Below are 27,607 nucleotides of genomic sequence, written 5' to 3' on the forward strand. Positions count from 1 at the left end.
CTAAAAATATTTAATGAGGCAAAATGAAACGGATAAGATGTGTTTCACTCACCTTAAAATAAAATACATAGGCTGTAAGATAAATGGAGACACATTTCTATATTGTCACGTATAAACTGGCTGATACACTTAATATTCACGATATAATTATTTTAAACTGATTCAACCTACTCGCGGTCGCTGTTCATAGATGTATTTTGGTGGCGTACAGAACGTTGTAATCGACAGGCGAAACGAGTTCGGCCAAAGTCAAACGCTCTTGTCGGAAGAAAATCCAATTCTTCCCATATGACTTGAATGCAACATTATCGGAGAAAGAAAAATGGCGTCCGTGTCAGAGCTCTACGATGTAGGCTGGGAAGGTAAGACCCGAGGACGTGGAGTTGTTCGAAATATTTGGCACGTTGTGTGTATGATCTCTAGCAAACATCAAGTTTGCATTTTGCAGCTGGCTTCGTCGCAGGTAAACGTGAGCGGAAGATCGCTGCTGTATCGGGACCGACCCGCAGCACTGAGCTAGCAGTGAGCTAATGCTAGCGGTTAGCTAATTCTAACAGTAGCTCGGCTGTGCAGCTGGTCGAACTTCCCCTTCTGGTTGTAGGTTAAGCTCTAAATTCATTAAAAATAACCGTATCGTGTGTTTAACATAGGCCAGCTCTCTCTCTCTCACACACACACACACACACACACACACACACACACACACACACATATATATATATATATATATATATATATATATATATATATATATATATATAAATAAAAGTTCAATTTAACACCAGGAATGGAATTGTTTTGTTTAATTGCATACCCCAGCAAGTTATTACACTAATATTATCGTTTGCTGACTTTTTTAATAGTTAATTATTTGGGAGTAATGTAGAGGGAATGCTAATAAGTTGCATTTAATATATCAAATGTCAAATAGTGGATGAAGTTGTAAATTCTCAACTACGTCCCACAATAATTTCAAACTTTAAGAATACTTCCCACGGAAGCACTGGGATGCATCCTCGGTTGATGTGTCCTGGGGTCATCGGGTGTTTCGGGTCTGTTTGAACATCGTACACCCTCGCCCCGGCGACCTAGCCAGGGGTGATCAGTCCCCGGCTTGCATCCCAGCGGCGGTTAACCATTGGGCCTCCCTCTTCAGCCAGAGCCACTTGGTGGCCCTCTCTGCGGCATCGATGGTTGATTTGATGGCCGCCTTCTTCGCCAAGCCCACTATGCCTAGCTTTGTCAAGACTCTGTGTAAGACTGACCTGCAAAGCTGTTTGCTGGGAGCCATTGAATTCTCCTTTTCTGCGATGCTTTGCAGAATGTAGGGGGCTGAAAGGCGTGGAGATTCTGGGCTCTGTGGCGTGATTCCCGGCCGAGGTCCTCCTTGTGAGCAGTTCACACCACAAGCTCCTTGCTCACGGGAGCGCACTATTATTTTCCTCTGATCTGGGGCTTTGCACGGCGATCTCCAAAAACCTGTCGGCGAGTGGAAAATCAGGCCAGAATCTTGTAGTCTGAACTTGCATAAGTTCACTTGGAAAGTGGTAGAAAAATGGTAGAAAATATAACCTGATCTGGACTGCTTGTGCAAATTAACTAAGCAGTAACAAACGTTGGATATCAAGTACTTGATTATTAGCACACAAGCACAGTTTTCAGATAATTATTATATTATATTTCTTGGTAAGTGATAGGCAAGATCAGTGATTCTCAACCCTTTTTCGTATCAAGGTTTATGGTTCGATTTAGTCCAAACTTCCATACAATCCATACTATAGTAAGGTAGATACCAGTGAAACTATGATCAAAACAGGCATTATTGTACATTCTATAATGGTGTGGTTTATCTGCCAATCACTTTGCTGGGGACCCCCTGGAACCTCTTGAAGGACCCCTGCTGGGTCCCTGGCCCCCATTGAGAACCACTGTTCTAAATGATCCATTTTGCATTTCCAATATATGCAGAGATATATTGGAAATGTCATATTATTGGAAGAATTACTACAAATGATTAGTCCCAGGAAGTATGAAGTACACTATTGTATTGGAATCTAAGTGACAAACCAACAACATCCCCGCCCCTGTTGTTCACAGAGATGAGAGACAAACTGCGCAAATGGAGAGAAGACACCTGCAGAAATAGTGAACAAATAGTGGATGTGGGTGAGGAGCTGATCAGTGAACATGGATCTAAACTTGGAGACGACAGTAAGTCTATATGAGCACAATATACACGTATTTATTTTAAAGATACTGTGCTGGATAGTTTAAAATAAAACTACTTTGTAATCTTAAAGGGAGATCATGGATTTGGTCCAACGCAGAGACCGAATCCCTGCCTTGTACATGACTTTTACTTCCAATATTAATTTTTACAGCATGCTATTGCATATGCAGCAAATGTTGGATGGGATTTGGAGGGAAAAAAGTAAGTAGTAGTAAACTCTCTGATGTGATGAAGGCCTCTGAAGGATTACAGCTTGTATCCATTCCCAGCAACACATTATGGAGGAAAGAGACATGCTTTCATTTCTATTCATTCTTTTAATAGTTGGATTAGTGTTTTGAAAACCTTTTGCTATGTGGACTCAAGAACCACTAAATGTCCCAAAGTAAAATCCTAGAAAAACAGTGAGACTAATGTGATTTACGGCGGGTTCATCCGTGCAGCTGAAAGAGATATTCTGTCCTCCACTACATGACTACGTTTGTTCTGGCTTTTTGTTTTTGCGGTTGTCCTAATTGGAGAAGTACTCTGGATGTAGACAATCCAATGCAAACAATGCTCCTGGAAACTAAAACTAAACTAAAATGTTTTATTTAGTTTTGTCAGTACCTGCAAATAACAGCTTAAAGCACAGATTTTAGGAAAATTACATTTGAATACTGTTTATTTGTGTGCCTACGCAATACATTTTCAAAAATATAATTATCTCAACACATAATTTCAAAACACTTGCTGCTAATCGATAGCTCTGCACATAAGGCGTTTGCATTGGGGAAATGAAGAGGTGGTGACCTTTTCAAATTGACTACGTGAACTGATTTACTAAACAGTTAAACATTTAATTGTGCGCTCTGTTCTCCACTAAGGACCCTGTGGCATGAAATACCAAGCACGGTTACACGACAAGTGTCTTGGTCTTTGGATTTTATCGGTGCAATTCACACAAGACAATCCACACGTGTTTACCGTGATCCAAAAATCTATCCCTGTCTACAAATTAACATTTGTATACATGACTGGAAACAGTGCAAGTCCATTTGTATACCTCAACAGTCTGTCATCTTCGTAATGGTCACATTTTTGGTGTAATTTTCTTTATACCTGTTTTTTGGCAAATCTTTTTTTATTTAGCTGTTTTAAATGTTTTCCGTTACAAAATACATTAACAATGTAATTTGGTTTCCTTCTCCATTTGAATTTCTAGTGGCAAAATCTTCCTTTTCTAAGTTCTGCCTCTAATTTCAAGGCTTCGCAAAGTAGATGACATACAGTCAAGCATCTATACAGGCTTCTCTGTTCTTGTTATGTGGAAATAAAAGGCTGTAATCCTTGCTTTAGTCATGGGAATTTAAAATAAGCTCAACATTACTGCTTTTATAGATGCAATGAAGACCAGAAAGGACAACATATGCAAATCGACAGTTGTAAAAAGTCTTATTTTTTATTACACAACAATTGTTTTTGAGGCACGGCAGTATAGACAAATGAATGGAATATCGATTTCCACGAGAACCGTGCTGTCCTTCTGAAACCCCACTCCTTTTGATTCATAAAGTTCATAAAGAGAAGGATAAAACTTTTAACACGCTTTGGTTTTTATTCAAACCAGCACTCAAATTGGTTGTGAAACAAGACGGCAATCATCAAAACAAGGGTTGGAATCATAAAAAGGAAAGAAAAACTTTCAACATTTGTTTGCTTTGGCGTAGCTGTCATTTGTTCTAGAGTAGATTTATTTTTATTGTTTTTCTTTTTCAATTAGAAGGATGTGTTGATTTGGCAGAGGAAGTTTGGCTTGCTTGTCAAACAGACTGCGCTGATATTTGGTATTAATCCCATTAATTGGGCTCGGTGGCCAAGACATCAGTCAGTGCATTATATTATTATAGCCGACCAATTGAATAAAGTTTCCAATAAACATTTAAGCTTTTATTACTACTCACTGAGCCACGTGTGGAAAGAGGAGCCAGTGGAGTTCAAACGGCTGCTGCAACTCTCGGCCTCAGTATAATAAAAATGAAGGGACATTTGTGTTGAGACGATAAATTTAATAGGGGTCCACAATATAGTGATTAATACAAAATCAATGAAAGAAATCAAAAGATTCAGGATGAAATTAGAGATAGATATGCTATCTGTGGGAGACTACCCACAGATACAGGTTCAGGTAGGGAGAGACTTTCAGGCAGTGAGGTGCCGACATGGCGTGTTTACTTAAAATAAATTTTAAACGGGTTAACAAAAAGGCTCGCTGGCCAAGAAGTGAACATAAATCAATTATCAGCGTCCAGGCCCTTTTTGGGTTGCAAGCGGTCTGCAGCATCTCGTGTCCTGCACAACGTGATCCCTCATTGCAAGACAGACAACACATGAAACCTCTCCCAGCTGGGTCAGGCCGATCAGTGGCAATGTGACTGATTTGGCCAACCTAGTACAGCTGACGCAGGACCGTGCCAGCCGTTTCACCTGCCGACCATGGCTAAACTATGCCCCCCCCCCGTCTGCCACATACCCCCACCACCTGACTCCACCTGGGCACTAGGCCCCACCTTCAAGAGTGAGAGAAGTCAGCTACAACCATTTGCACCTCTGGCCTATGGATCACCTGGTATTTAAAGGGCTGGAGAGCCAGGTACTAATGAGTTATCCGTGTGTTGGTATCCTTCATGTGGTGACGCTACTGCAGCTGGCGTGGTCTGAACAGAGGGTGACTGGGCGCCCCAGAAGGTAGTAACGGAGGTTGCTGACCGCCACTTGATGGTCAGACACTCCTTCTCCACAGTGCTATACTTGGTCTCCTGCTTGGAGAGCTTCCAGCTGATGTAGACCACCGGCTGGTCAGCGCCCTCCACCTGCTGGCACAACACTGCCCCATTCCTCTGTCAGACGCATCAGTTTGCAATTAGAAAGGGAGAAAAAAACGGGTTTAAACAGCACTGGCTTCACACAAAAAGCTGATTTTACCTTCTGAAACACCTGCTGGCTCTTTGCGTCCACTGGATCGAATCTCATGCACCCTTTGGAGTTAAATCAGACAACAGGCTAGTCAGCTCTGAAAAGTCGGCTACAAACCTCCTGTAGAAGCCGCCCAGCGCCAATAACTGCTTTACCCCTTTCTTGTCTTGGCCTCGGATTGTTCGTGACCGTGGCAGTTTTATCTACCTGGGGCTGGACCAGTTCCCCACCCAAGTGGTACCCCAGATGCTGTACCTTCCTCCTCCCAACTCCACACTTCTTCGGGGTGACAGTGAACCCCGACTGGAGCACTGCCCCCACCTGCTGCATGTGCTGCCACCAACTGTCACTCTGGATGATGATGTCGTCCCAGTAGGCGGCGGCTGCATAGGCCGCGTGTGGACGTAGGACCAAGTCCATGAGTTTCTGAAAAGTGTCCGGGGCCCCGAACAACCTGAACAAAAGCATAAAAACCTGGTACAACCCCTGCGCAGTGGAGAGATACCATTTTTCCTTGGACTCTTGAGACAAGTGAATCTGCCAGCAGCCCTTGGTTAAATTCAGTGTCATGAAAAATTGAGCCGTGCCTAACTGGTCAAACAGCTTGTCGACTTGAAGAATCGGGAACGTATCTAATTTTGACTTCTAATTCACCTTTTGGTAGTCTACACAGAACTGGACTGACCCATCAGGCTTACTATCACGATTGGGCTACAGCAGTCACTTGTAGACTCCTATCACCCCCATGTCCAGCATGGCCTTCAGTTCTGCCTGCGATTTTGTGCTTATGCTCGGACAGGCGATACAGTTGGAAGCGTACTTTTACGCCCAGGGTCGTCTCCACATGATGGTGTATGAGGGGCGTGCGGTTTGGCAGAGGGAAGAAGACGTGAAAAGCGCTGCTGTAACGCGGCCATGTCCATGCTCTGGCCTGGTGAGAGACCGCTACTGGAGAGGGCCAGGGTCGCTTTTGGTACCTCCAGCCCAGACTCACCCCTACATTCACCGCAGTGGCCACAGACACAGACTCCCGCTCTTTCAGAAGGTTAAGGTGATAAATCTAAGTTCGCCCGCCCCTGTCCTACCACTCAACCCTATAATCAACCTCTCCAAGGGCACAACAAAGGGCCCTTGCCACTTTGCGAGAATTTTAGAGCTAGACGTAGAGAGCAACACTTACACCGTGTCTGCCGGTGCAAATTGCGTGAGTCGAGCCCCTGTCATACAACCGGCACTGATGTTCCTGGGCCTGGAGCAAATTCTCCTGTGACAGGTGTCCCAGCACGTGTAGCTTTGCTCGCAGGTCCATAACGTACTGAACTTCGTTCTTACTGGTGCCAGGCCCTTACTCCCATTTTTCCTTAATTAGGTCAGGCACCCCTTGGTCTCCTACCGAAGAGGAGTTCAAAAGGAGCAAATCATGTCGAGGCCTGAGGCACCTTCCACACTGCAAACAACAAAGGGTCCAACCATTTAACCCAATAACAAATATCGTCATGCACAAACTTAAAAACCATGTTCTTCTGCGTCTTATTACTATTATGTACTTAGTACTGCGCCATCAGCCCATTGGTCTGGGGGTGGTACACGCCGCTCTGAATTGAGTGAATGGCCTTTAGCTTGTAGAGTTTGGCGTGTACGTGACATGAAGGAAGCGCCCTGGTTGGTCAGGATTTCCTTCTGAATCCCGACTCAGGAGATGACCTGAGACAGTGCCTACGCCACACTTCTGGCGGTAATACTGTGAAATAGCAGCCTCCTCAGGATACCGGGTTGAATAATTCACTAAGATTAACATAAAATCATACTCATAAGCACTGCAGTTTAAACTGCCTGATGAGGTCCATTGCGAGTCTTTCGAACGGTGCCTTGACTCGGGAGGGGCCTCTACGGAGCAGTTGGTGTCGCTGGAGGATTGACTCATTGGCACTTGGGACATGCGGTGCACTATTTGCGCTCGTCTGACCAAATGCCAGACCAATAAAAGCGAGCCATTGCAGTGTTTTATTGTGTACGAGGTGACCGGCCACTGGGTCATAGTGGGCCGCCTGGAAAATAATTTTCTGGCGGCTTTTGGGAACCAACAACTGGTTAAATTTCTCTCCTGACTAAGTGACACGGCCCACTCGATATAACCTTTCCCTAATCACCGAGAAATATGGGTGAGTTAGCGCGGCGCCAGTACACCATAAATTTTTAACTACCCATTCAATGGCCACGCGTAGGATATCTTCCCGCGACTGCTCTACTGGGAAATTGTCCATGGAGGAGACCACTGGGACCGGGGAGGACCAAGTGGGGACTTGTCCCCTCCCAACCCCGTAGCAACCGCTAATGACTCCTCAGCATCACCGCACGCCACGCAAGTTCCCTACCGACCGTGAGCCCTCAAGTGTCAAACTCTGGCCAGTCTGACCCAAAATCAGGGAGTGTGACAGGTGGGAGCTAACCGCAGCCTTCACTGTATTATTTTCCCCTTGGAACGAATTTCAAGCCCCACCATCAGATAGTTGTGAATATCTCCATGCATACACAGAATCTCCACCCGTGACACCTCCACCAAAGCCCCAGGTCGAACTAGGCATTGCCAGACCATCGTCTGAGAACAGCCTGTTGAGGTCCCTTGACCTCAACTGACCCTTGGCGGACAACCTGTCCAACCTCCATCATGGGGCAGTCCCACGGAATGTGGCCGGGTTGCCCGCAGCGGCACCACCACTGTCCTGGCGTTTGAGCAGCTGTCTGTGGGCCCACGGTGGCGCCGCCCTGGGTCCTAACGGGGGACAGAGGGAACAGCACGTGAAGCAGCAGGATTAAGTCAGCGCTGTCAGTTGCAGACCGTGGTTTAACTAGGCCCTCTCGTCTGCCACACTATCAAACATAGCTTGAATCTGGCCACATCAAATCAATATAATATACTGTTTTGCAAAATATAACAAATATTGTCTTGCCAATAGTCTTTAAGTGTTTGCTCTGACAACATAAAATAAATGCCCAAGAAGTTTGGACTGTATTTGATCTAACTTGTTGCCTTTGCTGTTCCTTTTATTAACAGACTTGATTACCTCTGTTTACAATTTTGTATGGATAGGCTGATTTTAATTTTTAATTTTATGGATTTGTTTCTTTTCAGATATTAAGTTACTAAATACCCAGGCTCAGACTCACTCAAATATGCACTCAATTGGTTGGTACTAAAATGTGTAACCTATTACATAAATTTTCACCTAATTTTCTTGATATGTAATATGTTCTGAATTGGCAAAATTATTCTGTCAAAGCTCACGAAAAATGTATCTCCCGCTGTGGAACAACATGTACCATATTTATCGGGGTAGCAAACGTGGCGTGCCACTACGGAGGTTAGAGCGCCAGATGGTACGACAAGTCTACCGGACAATATATCACTTTTTCATGTTCCACCACTCAGTTGGTGACAGTCTTCCTCTCTCTCTTTTCTGTCTCTTCAGTTTGGATTATTTACGAGCAGGTGATGATCGCAGCGCTGGACTGCAGTCGGGATGATTTAGCCCTGGTAAGTTGGCTCACAAGCTCCAAGTCTCCAAAAGCCATGGCTCACTTCCCCACAGCCATTGATACTTTGACGATCCCATCTGCCAAATGGGAGAATGAGTCTGGCAAACAGCTTTGCCCAGTGAGTACACACAGTTTTGAGTATTGGAATGAGAGATTATCAAAGGAGTAGAAAAGCAATCTGTGATCAGAGCTATGAATATGATATTAAGGGTTTTTAGAAAATCAAACCTAATTCTTTGGTCATTGTGAATCATTTCACTTTCTTTCATCTTTTAAATTGATCCAGTATCGAGAGAATTGCTTAAGGGCTGTGATTGCAATTGCCCAATTGTACTTTGCATTGCAGCTAGGTGCGCGGCAGTTGTCTGACGGTATTCTCTCAATGCTGTATCAATTTCAGATATTCTCATGTCAATAATATTCTTTCAAGAACCCAATTGAAAATATACATCATTTTTGGAGCAGTCATATCTGCAGTCTTAATACAACCGACTTATATTATTATAACAATGTCACTGAGTGATGACAGAGCAAAATACTGTTTGGCAACTGGAGGATTGTTGGTTCAATCCCATGGCTCCTCCTGGCAATAAGCGTCGTATGTCCTTCAGCAACCCAGCTGTTCCCAGTGAGCTGGTGGTCGCCTCGCATGGCTGACATCGCAGTTGATGTACGAATGCTTCTGTGTGTGTGTGTGTGGTTGAATGAGAGGCATAAATTGTGATGCACTTTGCGTTGTCGTTATAGCCAGAAAAGCTCTGTATAGACGCAGTCCATTCACATTCCTCACCTCACTCACGAGTGTGTGGAGGAAGAAGAAGAAAAATAAACCTGGTAGGGCAGACTATCCTCGCTCCTCTTACTGTAGCGATAACAACTGCCCACATGGGGGACATGCTAGCGGCAGATTTGCACGTGTTATATGCTGTCATTGACATTCAGGGCAAAAACATACCTGTCTATTTTTGGAACTTATGGTCGACTGAATGCTGTTCGTTTGCCCTCCCCAATAACAGATTTGTGAGAAGTGTTCGTGTTCTAGGATCGGTGTGCAAAATTGTCTGTAGCGTAAAGCAAGTTCCTGCCAACTATAATTGCCCATTCTGTGCCCACATCCTTTGCAGACCTGTCTACAGGAACTGAAGAAGCAGTTTCCAGATAGCCACAGAGTGAAGCGATTATCGGGCATGCGGCTGGAAGCTTCGGAAAGGTAAGCACCTAAATCTGGAAAGAAGGGGCTGGGGGCAGCATGGCCTCAATGGTGTGTGTGTGTGTGTGTGTGTGTGTGTGTGTGTGTGTGTGTGTGTGTGTGTGTGTGTGCGTGTGCGCGCGCGCGCCATGTTTACATTGAATCACCCGCAACTCGTTTCTGTAAAAGAAAGAAACGGGGGGGGCAACGGAGTAAGAAGGGTTCAGTGCTGGGTAGTTCTGTGGCCCTGTAGCCTGAGTGAGGGATTCCCGGGAAGGAACTGGTCGGTTCCCACTGTTATTCTGGTGGTCCCTCAATCGTCTCTGGTTTCAGTCTCTTGCTCCTTTATCTCTCTCCCACTCTCTCTCCCCTTCCATCCTTTACCCTCAGCCTTTTTATATTTTGGTCTTGGTGTTACTGTGAGGTGCTTTGCCCCTGTGAATATCGGTGAGTTACCGCAATCTAAACTTCTTTTTCCCACTCTCACTCAACTGTTTTATTTTTAAGTCTGCGATTCATAAAAAAAAAAAAAAAAAAAAAAACAGCCTGAGAGCGTAAGGAAGAAAGATAAACAAAGGGTATTTCGGTCTTCACCGAGCTGAAGTCAGGGCAATTCAATTTGCTTACAACCTCCCCTTCACTCACTTTCCGCATTTCTCTGATCACGATCGCCGGTTTATCGGTTATGTCGGACTTTATGTGATAATTGAGAGTGATTGCTTCGGCACCGTCAAATTAAATAAATGCCACACTGGGCTTCTAATTGGCAACAGACAGTGCTAAACTTGAATGACACAGCTTCAAACAGCAAGGCCGCTTCCTCCAACCCTCTGAGACACACACACACACACACAGAGTGCCTAAGTAAATAAAACAAATCAAAGTGGCTCATGAGTGGTTGCCTGGTGCCATCTGAAATCTCCCAGAGTGTGTCTGAGTAATAAAGTGAATGTGAGGGAAGGAGCGGGGCCGTTTCACTGCTAATGGGAACCAGAGTCCCTTCTGTCTGTTGTAGGTTGTTGGCTGGACAGTTTTTGATCCTGGAACACCCCCACACCGAACTTCGGCTAGCAAACAGACTTCATTGCTGAGTTTAACCACCCACTCCAAAAATTCAGATTTTTATATAATATATATATGTGTGTGTTTTCAATCATTCTTCAGCGCCTGATTTTACAGGACAACCGAGGTGCACATGCCTGCTGTTTCCCAGATTTCTTTACCTTTTATGATTTGATATTTACAGCTCATACCCTCCCTTGAAATAGAACCACGTGGACGTGCGCTGCTAGATTTTAGACAAACTTTTGGATCCAGTTGCTTATGGGATTCATATGTTCAGAGTGAAGGGGTTTCCTGTAAAGCGAGCAATGGATTCAACAACTCCCGCTGCTGGACGAGCTGTAAAAGCAGCAATTTGATTTGTTTAAAGGTGAATCAAAATGGATAACGATCAAATGAAAAGACAATCTTCAAATCAGTGGGCTTTGTTTGTATTGATTTCATGACTCATTGTGAAGTGATACAAGTCCCTCACGATGCTGGCTGTTTGACCAGCATCCTTAACTTTAATGACTGTTTATTTCTTCCTTTGGATCGCTGCTGCTCTCTGCTTGGCCCCACTGTAATCATAGGAACCTGCCGTGCTGTATACAGAAACCTGATTGCTTAAGGCTTGGACTCTGTTTGATTTCCCCACTACCTCATTTCACTCAGCTGGTGGCTGTGATTGCTTTGAATTAGAAAAAATGCTAAATCCTTTTCCTCTATTTCTCTTTTGTCTCAAGGTATGACGAGGCTAACAAGTGCTACGATGCAATCCTACAAGACGACCCCACCAATACGGTAGTGTGTGTGTGTGTGTGTGTGTGTGTGTGTGTGTGTGTGTGTGTGTGTGTGTGTGTGTGTGTGTGTGTGTGTGTGTGTGTGTGTGTGTGTGTGTGTAAATAATTTGTTTGCGGTCCCAAAACCTTTTTTGGCTGGCTTTAAATCTGCTGAGGCACTTTGGTGTTTGGCACCATGACTTTGCTCGAGTTAAACTCCCCGGTGACCCCTTCTGACCTCAACCACACTGCTGATCGCACTCTCACCCACACGGCTAACAAGTGTTTGAGGGAGACGAGTGGGGAGGGTGCGGGGTGATTCACTGTCTTTAGTCAGTGGTTGACTTACTTAGTTGAACTGAAGCTTAACTGAAGGTCTGGCCTTTGAAGGCGGTGATTTACTGGTCATTTCAGAGCCTTGTTAACAGGCCAATGCTCCTAGCCCTGCCTCTTCATTTATTGTCTATGGGCTCTGGGGTCAAAAGCCAACAGCGTCTAAGCAGGTGAAACAGACTAGCCTTATTAGTTTGTACCCCTCTAATGGCTGTTTATGCATTTTTTTTTTCCCCCTTACCATCTGCTTTTTTTTTTTCTTTTTTTTTTTTTCCCTTCCTGGTATCGCTGTGCAATAATGCAGAAAATTGTAGTGTGTGCTGCCAATCCCATACCAGCAACCTAAAACATTATGTACCTGCTGCTAATTGTTTCCATAAAGACATGTGGCCATGCTAGAAAATAAATGTTTTTAAGGAGTTTTCAAAAGCGACCGCAACATTATTTAATTTGGCAATGTCGTCCTCCCAAAGAGATTTGACAACTTTCCTGCGCTGGTCTGACACATGGACTCGCTTTGGATGTATTAAGCAGTTTCTCTCGGTTGGCAGACTCTGAGAGACGAAGCGTAGATTTTTGTTCTTTGGATGCCATGTGAAGATTCCTCAGATCGTTGACTATCTGTTTCAAACAAACGGAGGCCTTTGCTGACAAAGTCAATAAACCACACCATGCTGTGATACACTCGCTCCCTCTGTGGCGCAAAAATAATGCACGCCTCATCTTTATCTATCCCTGTGGCTAACGAAAGATGCTGCCTCCCTGACGCTACATTTCAGTCTCACCTTTACTTTGCCATGACCGTCGTGCTTATTTTACCCTCATGTTGCCCCTGGGACTGATGAATCAAATTGGTAGTACTGAAAACCTGAACCCCTGCTGATGTGGCGTCATCATTATTATTATTAGTTATTTATTTTTCTCAAGCATAGGATAGGACACAATTTGGTTTTGGCAACAGAGGTGCAAATGATTAGATCGTATTTGTGTAATTGTTGGCGTTTCTTCAAGTTAGTGTACGCCTAGGCCAGGCCCTCTTGTTTTTTCTGGGGTTGTTTTTTATCAGTTTTCTAACCAAACTCTTATGTCTAAGGAATCAGCTGACAAGAGTAACAATATTAAGATGGACATGCACAATAGTTATTAAGGTACACGTCCAGTCATGCTGTCAAGTAACTGCGGTACATGAACTCAAGCAGTCTCTTTATTGATTTTCGTGAAATGACTTTGACTTCCCTTTAAAAAGTCACGGGTGTCTCTTCAAGTTTAACGGAATGTGAGTTGGCATGTCAAGTCCCAGGGTGCCACCCCATGACGGTACAGATTCTCTTGGGCTCCCAGGGTCATATCTCGGAAAGGGAGCAGTGTGTTTCCTGCACTCTGAAAGCCGGTGACTACCATCCGCAAGTACAGAGGCTTTAAGTTAATCCTGGGAGCAGGAAGACAACTTAAAAGACAAAACAGGTCAAATCTCCCTGGGGTGTCAACTCAACTACTAATCCACGCAATGTTGGCAGTTGCACACAAGAGGGTTGTTGTAGTAGAGTGAGAATGTGACATATCCTCGGGGTCACCTGTCTTTGAGTGGTGGGACATCTCCCCGTATGTTCTCCAACATGTTCTTTAAATCCAGGCCGAAGATGGGCCAGAGAAAAGGCGGAAAATTGGCGACCATGGAGCGGACTTGTGAGGCATCCCAGTATGGGGAGCAGAGATTGGAAACTGAGTTGTTGTAATTACAGGCTGTGGAATAGATGTGGTACCCATTAACCAAAATTGTTGAATCAACAAAAATTGCTCAAGGTTTCTTTGCCATAGCGGTGTCCAAAAAATGTTTCAAACTCTAGCCCTTCCATCGCTTGCTATGTTCCAGTACCTACAGCAATGATCTGGAGAATTTCTTGTCTGCTTGTGTCAGTGCCGTTCTTTTTTTCCTGTGTTATTTGTGCCATTTTGAGCACTTGGATCATATGATTCTCATATCAGGAAGTATCAGTTAATACATTTTTGTTTTAACATTAAACTGACTAAATGATTGATTTCTAATTGAATTCTAACCCTGTGATTTCATTCTAATTGGTTTGTATATAAAGCTAGCCTTTCTTAAATAAGCTGTTGAGGTTACAGAATACCCCACTGTGGTTGATTTGAGGATTATAAGAAATTACAGCCCCTGTGCTGGATGTTTTCGGAAGTCAAGTGCTCTCAAATCGCAAACCTTAATAGAATATTTGGTAATATTGATTTGAATGTCAAGTGTCAGAATTATTTTGGGGAGTTTATTTTTAATAAAAAAAATGTAATTCTCTCTGTCATCTTCATGTCTCAGCCAGCAGAAAGGTTGCAGTCTATGCCAGGGGTAATGTAAATAATTCAGTCCTCACTCGTAAGGCTCAACTGAACCCTAATTAAAAAGGAATCATGACAACAGTGGGATCAGATCAACGGCCAGGTTTTTTTCTGGAACATTAGTTAAGAGAAAGAAGGCAAGGGCAAGAGAGGAGTGGTTTGGAATTGCTCCTCATTTAATAAAGTGCCGTGTGACTCTGGGCTACCAACTTCCATATGCTGTTCCTTTGAGTGTTCTTTTCATCTTGCTCTTGGGGGAGAAGTGGATGGGGGACACTGAGAGAGCCCAAGTGCGAGAATCCACATTCGCCATTGCACACTTATGTCCTTATCGCACTCCTGCTTCGTCCTTTTTATTGGATAGGGAATGAGAACAGATGCTTGTAATTTAATCAAATGTGAGTATGAACTCCAGAATCTCGCAGAGCATCGGCTCCCAGTTAAACACACTCTTGTGTAAAACGTGCGATTAGTGTTTTACAGTCAGAGGGGTGAAAAGAGGAAATGCTGATGTGACCTTCCAGCGCTTGATAACTCCATTTGAATAGAGCGCTCGTAAATTTCCCAAAGACCACCCACCCACCCTCTTTCTGAATCTAAACTTGACCACTTTTTATTATTTTTCTTTTTTTTTCTTCTTTTTTTTTTTTTACATATGTTTGTTTTGGAATAAGCTGCAACATAGTACGGGTCAAGTTGAAATCCTTTTTGTTGACATTAGAAATTCTATTAGGCCTCTCGGTATGAAGTTTTGCTTCCTGTGTGTCCCGTCCAGTAAATGGCCAAGCATAGCAAGTCTCCCTGGCTTGCACTCCGCCAAGGCAGCAGCGCCCCTGCAGGCCCCCCGTTCCTCCCTGTGATGGATAAGTAGATTTCTGGTTCTGCTGGTGTCAGAGGAGTCCCAGATTTACAGCCCCCTAGACATGACTCATGCACAGCCCTCAGTGGCTTTGGTTATGAGTGTGGGAGAGGGAGAGAGGAAGCCTCACTCAATCAAGTGCCAGTCCATAAATAAAATGGGCTGTGGCAGGGGCCGTACACTCCTAATGGAGCGGTGGCCCCCCTCTTAGGTTTTTCACTCCCTACTGGGGAGAAGGAGAGTGTGTGTCTGGGCGTTGGAGGGCGGGGGTCTGGAAAAGTCGGAGGAGCAGGCGTAATACTCTGTGATTCAGATTGATGAGAATCTAATCCACCCTAAGGTCACTTCCAACATCAAACGAAACGGAAAGCAATTTTGAGCTGATGTAAGTTGGGCTGGTGCAGCTCGGGATGCATGCAGCGGGAGCAGGCGTCGGGTTTGGGGGAGAATGCCATTTTCCTCACTTAGATTGCGGGGGGGGGGGCTCAGCCGCGAAGTTCGCTTCATTTTCCAGGCGTTGACTCATGATACAGAGATGTGTCCATCTCTGCTCTCGCTCCCACTCAGCCACTACACGGCCATTAACTACCTCTAATGATGTACTCTTACGATGATATTAATTATAAATTCCCAGTAACAATATCAATAGATTTGGCGTCACTGACGATAAAAGTGACGTCTTCTTAACCACCCTTCCCATCTCCACAACAGTTAAAAGTACAGCAGCAAAGTGCTGCTTTATCACGCCGCTGTTTAGTCGTGTTTAAGTTTCACAACAAATGGCAGAGGAGAGCTCGAGAGCACTAAAAGGCCTTAGCATCTACCCACAATGCACATGCTCTGCATTAATGTTGACACACACAGGATCTCCAGTCTGACAAACAAATGGGGAGAAGAAGAGCCCCCTAATCCTTTGCTGATGCCTCCTCACAGGCAGCGAGAAAGCGCAAGATCTCCATCCTGAAGGCCCAGGGGAAGAGCACTGAAGCCATCCGCGAGCTCAACGAGTATCTGGAGCAGTAAGTGTGTGTGTGTGTGTGTGTGTGTGTGTCTTGTAAGACTGTTTTAATTAAAAAAGGGTTTTCAATTTGGATTGAGAAGGCGTAACCTGTCTTAAACCTCCAGCAGCCTTTCTCTCATTGTGGGTCATTACCGACCATAAGAACTGCAATGTAATGTTTGTGTATATGAATTTTTTTTTTTTTTTTTGTGGTCTGTATAAACTTTCTTTTCATATTTGCAGGTTTGTCGGGGACCAGGAAGCATGGCACGAGCTCTCAGAACTCTACATCAACGAGCATGAGTAAGCATTTTTGTAACTTATTTAAATATATATTTATAATAACATAAAACACATATACAGATTTTCATCATGTACTCAAGAAAATAGTCCTTCCTTTTTATTTTAGCTTATCTGTTGGTTTAACAAGGCTTACATCAGGCTGATGGCTTGATCTCCATTGGGCCGTTGTCCGGCCACAAAGGCAGACAGTGAGATGCCTAACTCTGCCAGGGGTCTGAATCGAGCCCTGTCCATGTTTGTCACATGGAGTAGTTTAATAGGATTTGGGTCTTAAGCCCCCTCTCCTACACATGAGAGGCAGAGAGGCGCTCGCCCCCCTGCTGATATCTCTGTTGCCAAGGAGAATTGTCAGTGAGACAAGGGGATTGTGAGAAGAAAAAAAACGTGAAGAAAATCAGTTTGTTTTTGTCACCTTTTATCCCTCCTTAATTGTCTGGGGCTTGGAAGTCAGCGGAGCAACATGTGGAATTGAACAGTGCATGTTTTGCGTGTGTGCAAGGGCTGCGGTTGCCAAGGTGTACGGGCAGCAGCCGCAGGAATGTTCAGCACGGTGAGAAGGCTACTTATTGGATATTTCATGCTTTTGTCTGGGCGGCTTTATTGCTGTAGCAGCTAGAGGAAATCCAGGGGTGAGCGGATTATCTCTGAGCTTAACACAACGTGTCTAATATCACACCATTCACACCCACGGGCTCTTATCTGCGGGTGGGTCAATTTCTTTTCTTTGTTTTCTTTATTTTGGGTGACAAACTCCTTTTTTCCCCTCCTCCTCCTCTTCCGGATAGCATGGCATTATCTCCCCTCTTTTCTGCAGGGAGAGAGTGGGAGAGGGAGAGTTAAAGAGAGGGAGTGGCTGCTTTTCAATTCCCAGGAGAAGGTGGTGACACTTTCCTTTTTTTTTTTTCTGTCCGGCCAGCGAAAACAGGCTTACGGAGAAGTGAGGAAGATAAATAAACACTCCTCCCTCAGCGCACCGGGGGCTCAAAAATAAACAAGCTGCTCTCTGTTTCTGCACGGCCATTGTTAGGGTTCACGGCAAGCAACGGCGCTAACACATTAAGGCTGTAATTAATAGCCCCTAAGTTGACACTTTTAAAACAATCCCTGTGCCAGTGGTGTTTAGACAGGAGATTGGCCTGTCTCTTTGCGATGTTTGCACGGAACTGCTCAGTTGCTTCAACATGTGTTAGAAACATGTCAGAAAATCCCGCTGACTTTATTCAGACCTAGCTTATGAGGTTCATTTAAAAAGAAAAAGAAAAAAAAATGGATCGCAGGATAAATGGGCATAGTTTTGGTAATGCGTGTTTTTGCCCAGCATGGATCTGTTGTGGACTGTGGTATAGAAATGATTGCTTCGCTGAACTTCCACAGACATAAAATTGTGATTCGTACAGTGTGACGTTCAAACAGCTTTTTTGCTGGGATCCCGCTTCAGCACCAGAAAAGGCATCGAGTGGCACGACAGTGGTGGGGTTGGAGGACTTGGTCGAGGGCAGGATGGGTTGGGGGCACGGACCAGACACAGGACTCTGGACTCTGATGAGGCTGGCTCTGTTGCAGGCTGAGGCCACTGCACAAGCACATCTGAAAGTCTTTATGGGGAGGAAGTGGTAATTGTAAGCAGCTCCCAACCTTCCGAATCCCCCTTCCTCCTCCTCCAACCTCACCCCCCCCCTTTCATTTTTCTTTTTCTTGATTTCTTCCATTGTCCCAACCTTCTTTTTCCCCTTGTATGCCTTCATTGTCTTTAAACTTATGGAACTAGCAGTCTTTAAATGGACTAATTGGTCCTTCATATCTTGGCAGGCAGCTTTTGGACTACTTTGTTCCCGTGGGACCCCCCCACCCCATCCTGCGTCAGAGCATTTCCCTGCCTTCTTCATTGGCAGTGAAATTACTATAAATTATCATCTTGATCTGTAGTTGTGAAGCCTACCGCCACAAGCACTATTTTAGTTTTTTCTTCTCTGATAAAGTGCAGAATCACGCACAGTCTGGCAGGCATAAGCACTCTTGGAAAAAGGAAAAAAAGAAAAAGCTACACAGGCAATAGGGCATTAGACAAAGGGCAAAGGTAACAAATTGTACAGAATGACGTCGCCTTTTTGATTTGTTTGGATGTGTTGATAGAAACCCAGCTCTTTTTTTTCTTTGATTGGTGTGTATTATGTATATGGCCGTGTATTTGAAATTGAGTGGCAAGGGATTAGTGTGAGGTCAACAGCTCAGCAGTCTACTGAGAAGTGATCTCATCAGTGTATGGGCACGGCATGCCAGGCCTTACTGTAGCGCTGACCTCAGGAAGGTGGTTAATTACACATTAAAGACTGAAAAATGCACACAGACAGACAAGATTGATCCTCACGGTCTGCTCCCCCCTGCTCCTTGCAACATCCCCCTAAGGAGGGAGAATCACAGTGCTAGATGTAAGCTCTTACCTTACGCCGACTGTCTGGATCTGGCAACCCCTTTCTGTTGCACTGTCAATATACTCAAAGTCTGTGTTTTATTTATCAAATGCACAGCATAAGACATGGTCATTCTGAACAGTGACATTGTTGTGACAGCTACGGAGAAGGCATTGAAAGAAGATATTCAATTGTTAAAGAGTCAGCAAATGAGGGCAAAACTAGCAAAAATATGGCAAGAATAGCAAATATATACATAATAAAAAATAAAACAAAACACTAGCAGCAGTTCCAGAGAATTTAAAAATGGGCGATATAGGATATGTATCCTGATGGTTGTAGACAGAGGGTAATACTGGATAATAAGAGTTGAAATATTATAATATAAAGTGGACGTGTGCCGATGAATATGTACATTAAATTAGGTAATCCACATTGTATGTAAAAGTGATCATATGTAGAATTGTTCATGTCATCAATCTGATCAGAAGCTTAGTATTGCTGGTTAAGAAGCCTGATGGTCTGGGGATAAAAACTGTTTGAGTCTGGTAGTCTGTGCCCAACTCACCGCCATGCAGTAGAACCTCACAGATCCCCGTTATGCGGGCTTAAGACCCATTGAAGGGAAACGAGCCGAGAGGTTTTTCTATACAAATATATTCCAATAAATGTATGGACGAAGACTTAGTGCTTCGCAGTTGAACGAGATCCAAAGTTTCACTTCAGTCTTTAAAGGAGGACACATCCGCAGCCATATCAATGCACTGCCTGCTTCCCTTGTCATTTCCACAGCTATGGGAAAGCTGCGTTTTGCCTAGAGGAGCTGATGATGACCAATCCACACAATCACTTGTACTGCGAGCAATACGCTGAGGTAGGTACCTCTGCCTGGATGTCCGTCATGAAACCGGGGGGGCGCTTATCTGTGGTATGAATGTTACCTCCCTGTGAGCAGCCCCCTTCTCGGCGACCAGAAAGATGCAGCCGCTACACTTAACCTCACTGGGAATACAGACTTGTGAATGAGGAAATATTTATGTGGATCTGTCATGTTTTTGCTTATTCAGATGTCATTGCATTAGCCGCCCCTCCGGAGCAACTCACAGCCGTTATTTAACGCCTTCTCACACAGGTGAAGTACACTCAGGGGGGCCTGGAAAACCTGGAGCTGTCCAGAAAGTATTTCGCCCAGGCACTGAGGCTGAACAACAGAAACATGAGGGCGTTGTTTGGGCTGTACATGGTGAGTACTGCCTCTGAGAAACGAAGAAGGGAAAGAAAGAAAATGTGGTCATGCGACAGAAGTTTTTTTTTTTGTTTTTGTTTTTTGTTTCACTCTGTGGTTTGTCAAGGTTGAGGCATGCTACTGAGTGTTTGGACAGAGACTGTTGTGTGTTATGTGTAATGCGTGTATGTGTGTTGGGGGGGGGGCGCGTAAAGAAGGGGCTCTCAGACAGGTCAAGCTCCTGCTGACTCAGACGGTGAACTCCAGCGCGAGGAAAAGTCTGCCCCTCTGGAACCCTCCATTCTAGTAATAATACCCCTTTGGTGAGACCTTGCTCATGTTTACGACTTGGATAAATAAAGTTGTCATGGAGTGAACAAGAGAGAATGGAGTTCTACTGCAGTTAGCATTCTGGTGCTGCCAAATGAAGCAGCCAGATGCTAGCTCAATTTTTTTTTCGTCTGCACCAAAAGGTCCTTTCATCTGCATATTTGTTTAAACAGGATGTTGTCCATTAGCACCAATGCATCATATGTAAGTGAGTCCTGACATAAAAACACAAACAGAGTAGGGCGGGAAGCGCAGGGTGGAGCAGAGACAGGGGGAGGCGGCTCCCAGCACAGAGAGCGCCACTGTTTCTTCTCTCCAGCACTGGGATCCTTCAGGTGGTTCAGACACCTTCCACCGAGACAGGACCCATACATACCCCCCTCTGAAACCACTTAGGATGCTTATAGGTGTAGGCACCGTGCGCAGGAGGAGCGCAGACATATTTGGCTCTGTTAACTCTCAAGTATATCCAAGAGACAGAGCAGGCACCAATACGGTTTTCCTTGAAGTTCTCCGCTGACACGTCGGTGCTTAATGAGAGGTTCAGGTGGAAGTTAAATCTCGATCAGCGCTCTGTCGTGATTGTGTTTTGCGGACTGTCAGCCGGTCTCTGCTCTCGAAACTTTGACAGGTGCAAGGAGTTCATTGCAGGGGCAGCCCGCTTCACCTTCAACCATCTCCAACAGCAGCGGCGGCAGCAGCAGCAGCAGCAGCAGTAGTAGTATTCTAGCCCCAGTCAAAAGACAAAGACCTGGTAGCATCAACCGCTTTCTTGGGGAATGCCCTGTCATTAATGGTCCACATTGGCATTCAAGGGTAGCCTGTCTTTGTTAAACCATCTTACGCTGAGGTAATGAAATGAATGAAAACACCCCAAAAAAATGACCCAAGCCATATTTAAAGAGAGAAACCAGTGCGAGGTTGATTGGTGTATGGTTAAAGTTTCAGCACGCTGGTCGGGAGGACTTTGAAGTGCAGGTCAGCTCAGCCCACTGGGGTTTGCAGTGTGGGGATGATGGCAGCAACGTGGGAAAGACATGGGATTTGTGGTTCTAGGGGGAGCTGCCCCCCTCAACCGGAGAGCGTGATTCACATGCCGCTTCTCTGGCCGCACGTCGGGCCTCTTCGCCTCAAAGACATGCAAGGGCTTTTCATCGCCGCAAGTTCACGGTGTCTGAGAAATTAGGGGAAACCATTTTGGTGACACTTCACATCGGGGTGGGGAACGGTGGAGGTTTTTTTTTTTTTTTTTTTTTTTTAACGTACGGAGGCATTAAAACACTCACTTTTTCCTCCCCGTAAACCACTCTCCCGTGTCATCAGGGAAACAGCCTGTGTTTTATTTTGTTTTTCATCCCCACTCATCCTGCCGCAATGACTGGTGAGGTGGTGGATGGTCGGGGGGGCTGCCCATTCATCTCAATTGAGTTTTTCGTGCTCTTTTCAACCAAGTTTTGTTCTAAGAACATCCCGCTTTATGGCTCTGAGACTTGTCTTTTCTTTTTCTCCTCCCCCCCCCACACTTTTTCAGTCTGCTAGCCATATTGCTGCCAGCCCGAAAGTTGGTGCCAAAGTGAAGAAGGACAATATGAAGTATGCTGCCTGGACCGCCAATCAAATTAACAGAGCCTATAAGGTGAGTGAACACGTGGCCGGGGATGTTCTTTCATTAGGCTTGATGACAGAAGAGCAGTCACCTTTTCGGTAATACCCTTGTCATTTTCCTGTCTGCTCATCCTTTGTTCTTCCCGGCCTTCTTGCCAACATACCTATTTTTTATATACAGTTTGTTTTTTCTCGTCACCCTCTTTTCACTTTGAAAGTGATATTTGAATGTTTGAAAGCGCCTTTCAACTGTTGATTAAATTTTAAAAAGTACCTAAATAAAAGGAAGCAAAATGTAAAAGACATGTTGTGGGCTTTGCGTTTTTTGGGGGGAAAAGAACAGTTTGAGCAGGATTTTTTTATTTATATTTTTTATGGCTATTATAGGTTAATAGTAGTTTTTTGAGATAAACAAAAAATATATATTGGATCGGAATCAACAGGTACTGAAAGTTGCGTCTTCGGAACGGTAATGAAAAAGTGGTATCATCCCATCGCTAATCTTTTATATAGGACTCTATGTGATTAGCTCCAAATAGCCTGTCAAAAACACTACTACCACCGATTGTCCTTGAATATCCTTGACAAGAGTAGAGGTGCTTTCCAGTCACCAATCAGAGCTCCAAGTCTTACGTTGTTTGCTGCGAATGCATTTACCGAAGACAGCCCGGCCTGCTGCATGCCAGCAGTTCACAGATGAGTTTCTATGAGTTGATGAGTGTTAGCACCTGGACATGTCTCACAGGGGAAGCAGGGCGTTGCTATTTATTTATGAAGGTATCTATGAAGTATTCTGCTTTACGGACTTCCAAGGCAGTGATGCCAATATCTGTTGCCAAGATATCGACAGTTGACATCCACTGTCATTACTGCCACCTGTTGGTCATTGGAGACACAACTAGAACCAACTAGGCTATGCATTTTGAGAATGATTTCTGCTACAGATTTCAGATAATTTTTTTCTTTGTTTTTCAACTCAGATTACAAAATCCTTATAGTTGTGTATTCAAACATAAATTATGCTTTTATTTTCCATTGTGTTTCCGAAGCATTGTCTAAATTGAAGTCTAATATGGACTTTGGACAGTTACAATTGTTGACTTAGGTTAACAATGTCAATTTTTTTCAAACTTGTAATTAAATAATTTTAATTCAATAAACTAAGGTTATTAAATTAAGGCGCAACATCCTTCTGTCTGCTTTACAAGCTAACCTAGTAACCCAAAAAGGTCTGGTAGTACATCTCATTGTGAGGAAAAAGTTCAAAGTATTTCAAATAACATCCATGCAGAAAGTGAGGTGTAGCTTAGATGGTATCACTAAAACTGTTTATGCGTTTGCCACATCAAATTTAAGTACAAATGCATATTAAATAGAATCCCTTAATGCAATACAGGTCATGAGTATTGCTTATTTAGGCTTTGACAGTTAAACGTCTAATAAGGTGGATCCCGCAGAGAGAAGCCCCCCATCTCATCACATTTAGAGATCTCCTCCACCCCCTGCCGAGAAAACACCCTCTGCTGCTTCCCACACACGCTCTCAGACAGAGTACTGGTGTTCTCGTGGGTACTTTTACACGAGAGCTGCTCCTCTACCTTTCATCAGCATCATGGCGTTCAAAAAAAAAATACAAACTAACCGAATGATGATTAGTGGAAGTAGAAATCTTCATTTGGCTTAAAATGCCCTTGCTGATGATGAAATCCCCTCCAGTCAGACACGCGGGGTGACCTGCGTTCCCACGACCACAGTGTTAGTTTACGTCGCCTGGTTATAGTATGACCGGTGCTGGGACCTCACCTCTGGTGTGTGTGTGTGTGTGTGTGTGTGTGTGTGTGTAAAATGCAAAGGTATAAGGTTCCTCCCACCCCCACCTCTCTAGCCTCCAGTTAAACGCCCTCTGCGTCCTTTGAAAAGGCAGTGGCGGTGTGGGCCTCTGTCGGACAGCTGTGGGCCGCTGCAGGCTTGTGCTGGCTGATTGATGGCCCCTTTAAAGCGTTGCTCGTGTCAGTCGTCCACTTTTATTAGGGCCTCCGGTACCTGGTGATTGTCATACCTTAGTGTGAGAAAAAGGTGGACAGGTGAGCGCAAGCGGGAGCAGACGTCAGTGAGAGGTCATGGCTGACTGGGACTTGTGTTGGTGCAGGGGGTAAAAAAAAACGCAATTACTTTGGTGGTGTCATTGACATGTAATGTGTGGGTGCAATTATGGGGGCGGGGGGGGTTTTGTAAGGTAGTCCTGCCCTCCTGCCTCAACTCGCTGACCACCCCCCCAATTAGATCCTCTGTTACGCACAGTCGGCCCGACTCTCCATCCGTTATCGGGCGTGGCGCTCTCTGGCTGTCGGGGCAGGGAGCAGGGCAGGAGTTAATGTGCCAGTCTCACCTCAGCCTCGGGAGATAATTGACTTACAGTGTCCGGGGTAATGGCGCATTGGACCGCACGGTGGACCGCACTGATTGTCGCAACCACACTGCCACACACTATATCGGGACGAATGAGTCACACTTGGAAATTAGATGGCCGATCATACACAGTGGCCGACAGCCCTTTTTCTAAGTTGCAGTTTTGCGGGGGAAAAAAAAAAAAAAGGAGGAAGAAAGTTGGAGATGCAGTAGCCTGTGGTCTGGTTTTTGAAGCTCAGTCTATCTGGATGTGTTGTGTATGGATTTAATGTAAAGGAGGCTGAATGGCAGCACTGGTTGTATTTCAGAGGGCAACACATTCATTTACCTTGAGTGTAGAAGTTTCTAGTTTTCTTTTGTCTGTTTTGCAAGTCTGTAAAAAGTACTGTGGAAGTGCCCTTTTTGGAAATGCGCTTGGACGGTCTCGCGGATACTAGAGTAGATCCACGCACTTGCGGATTAATAAGGTGTGTTCTCTCTCTCTATCCCTCTCTCTCTCTCTCTCGCCCTACTGGATTTAAACACTATCTGCGGGCTGTGTTTAAAGTTTGGGTAATGGTGTTTTCATAATGATTTAATTGAGAGAGAACCCACGATGCCCCTGCCGAGCTCTTATCGCTTGTCTGCCGACACGTCTGCAGTTGCTCCACCCGCCCGGCAGCACATGTTGCTTGTCTCCACCATCACCCCCACCACCACCCTCTCGCTCTCCAAGGACCAGTATCATAACACTTGGCTTGATGTACTGCCCGCTCACCTGTTTAAATATACATTTCTCATTTCAGTGCAAGATTTCAGATAGATACAGCGACATTAGTTTCCCTGAAAAGTTGAATCGATTTGACAGAAAATTCCACACGATTTCTCTCAGGACTCTTAACGCTTGACGTAATTAGTTTTAAGGTTTAACAGGCCTTTGAGTGGGACGGGGTGAGAAGCCAAGGGGAGAGGCCCAGGCTTCCTAACATGGTGCTGTACTGTAAATGTTTGGTCAAGCTGTATTTTGGCTTATTTATTTTCAAAAGGTAGATCTCAGTTTCAGCCATTGACTGCATGAAAACAAACTAGAACGAGCTAGATCCAGGGCTTTTGTACTGGAACCAACACATGGAGAGGGCGAAGAAAGGTGATCGTTATACATCTGTTGGGTGAAGCAAAGTATCTGCAGCAAATATCTTCTGTAAAATGTTTTCAGACAAATTAGATGACACTTTGAGAATAGCGTAAAGTAACTTGAAAACAAAACCCCCGCCAAAAAAACCACCAGGGACAGTGTTTAACATGAGGTAAAGCAGCTAAAAGATTGGGTTTGGGGTAATCAGTACGGCCCAAGCGTAAGACAGGGCACTTACGCAATGTGGGAAGGGAGGAGTTGTACCCCTACCCTAAGAAAAGTGTGAGAAGAATCCCCCCCGTGTCAGATCTTAAATTTAATTGGGCAGGGGAAGCGTGCGTGTGCATTTTGTATTTCGGTCTTCTCGAGCCCTCTGTGGGAAATGGACGAAGTTGTGGCCCGTGGACGGAGCGCAGGAATCGGGAGTGGGGTAATACTTGCTGCCGGGGCTCGGCACTTGGAGCTGCGGATGCAAGACCGTTGATGTGAACATCCTGGGTCAGACGCCTCGCGCACACAGGAACATCTCTAAATACCAAAATGACACTTATGTAACCGTCCAGGAAAGAGTACAGATGCTGCTTTGCTTCGCTTTGCCTGACCTGCGCACCAATCCTAAAATCCATCTAATGAACAGTGCTGTCTCTGTGAGCCCTCGGCGCTCTTGGCATCCGATATTGGCGTGCCGCCGCCGGCTTTACAGCATCTAAATTGGAAGTGATGTTTTTGCTTGGTTTGGTGAAGCGTGGTTTTGGGTGTATGAGGTTATCATGGCCCGTGAGAGTGTGTGTTCAAGTGCGCTTTGGCTCGCCGCTCCCTCGCTTGGCTGAGAGACACGATGAACTGATGTTCTCTCTTTCCTCTCCCTGCCACCGCTGCCCCCTCCCCTCCCTTCCCTTTCCCTTGTTCTTTTTTTTTTTTTTAATTTTTTCTTTTCCCCCTGTCCTGCTCCGTCTCTCCCTCTCTAGATGGCCGGCCGCGGGACCAAGGAGAACAAATGTTCCGTGAAGGCTGTGGAGGAGATGCTGGAGTCCATGCAGATCACCATGTCATAGACATCCTGGTCCTCCACGCAACGCTCATCTCCCTCACCTTTCTCTCTCTCTCTCACACACACACACACACACACACACACACACACACTGAGACAGACGGCAGCTCAAACCGCCTTGCATCGTGATGGAAGTTGGATTTCAGTGCTGTTTTTGAAATCCCTTCAGGTTGCCTTCTGTCACTGAGTATGGATAGAGCAGGGCATTGTTTCAGTGTAGAAGCATCCAGGACTCCTGACCAGTCCAAGGTATTCCCACTAGTACTTTCTTCATTATTTAAGTTTAAGTCTTGGACTCCAGCTACAACAAAGCTGCGATATCGCCCAAGTTGTACTGCCCCCCCCCCCCCCAACACCAGTCTTTTAAGATACATTGGGTAGATATTTCACGTTTCTTTGTCCTGGCACAAGGAACATGACGGTCACACATATAACATAGACTGTAAATGGTGTTTACAAAGAGAATCTGGAGGTCCTACTTGTCTGCACTGATGTCCTTAAGAGGTTTCCTTAATATCTGTAAATGAAACATTTTTATCTTAATAATTTTTTTCTCTCTGTCAAGTTCATTAAAATGTGTTAATAAAAGATTAAATTGTTTTCATGCTTGTTTATATATTTTTTGGGCTGCCAATTTAATGATACTGTTTATTTATGACCTTGAGTGATGGATCTGTTGTCCTCTTAGTATTCTCTGCAGCATCCTCTGACTCAGCCCCACTCAAACCGGTGAAGTACTCAAACGGAAAGGACGGGACAAGGCGGTGTCCTCAAGCAGTGGGGGGGGGGGGGGGGGGGGAATCGGCCTTGTTTCTCCTGGTGATTCCAGCTGGGAAATCCTGCTTTTCCGTTACCCATGAGTGAGCAGCTGAACCAACTACAAC

At 44.9% G+C, this 27,607-nt stretch overlaps 1 protein-coding gene across 1 annotated transcript; it reads left to right on the top strand.

The window, feature by feature from the left end:
- The first annotated feature begins 311 nt into the window (after positions 1-311).
- On the top strand, positions 312-27,317 carry emc2 (ER membrane protein complex subunit 2). Its single transcript, XM_080005898.1, has 11 exons — positions 312-362; positions 2,098-2,211; positions 8,656-8,720; positions 9,847-9,932; positions 11,699-11,756; positions 16,209-16,294; positions 16,519-16,578; positions 19,782-19,863; positions 20,122-20,232; positions 22,076-22,180; positions 26,641-27,317. Exons 1-11 carry the CDS (start codon positions 323-325, stop codon positions 26,725-26,727), a joined length of 894 nt encoding a protein of 297 aa, XP_079862024.1. The 5' UTR covers positions 312-322; the 3' UTR covers positions 26,728-27,317.
- Positions 27,318-27,607: the final 290 nt, after the last annotated feature.

Source organism: Zeus faber (assembly GCF_960531495.2).
Source record: "Zeus faber genome assembly, chromosome: 8".
NCBI lineage: Eukaryota > Metazoa > Chordata > Actinopteri > Zeiformes > Zeidae > Zeus > Zeus faber.

Bases quoted from the DNA above. Each gene is read 5' to 3' on its own strand.
- emc2 (XM_080005898.1), top strand. From the start codon at position 323: ATGGCGTCCGTGTCAGAGCTCTACGATGTAGGCTGGGAAG. The intron at 9,933-11,698 runs GTAAGCACCTAA...TTTTGTCTCAAG, and splicing joins CGGCTGGAAGCTTCGGAAAG to GTATGACGAGGCTAACAAGT. The intron at 20,233-22,075 runs GTGAGTACTGCC...ACACTTTTTCAG, and splicing joins CGTTGTTTGGGCTGTACATG to TCTGCTAGCCATATTGCTGC.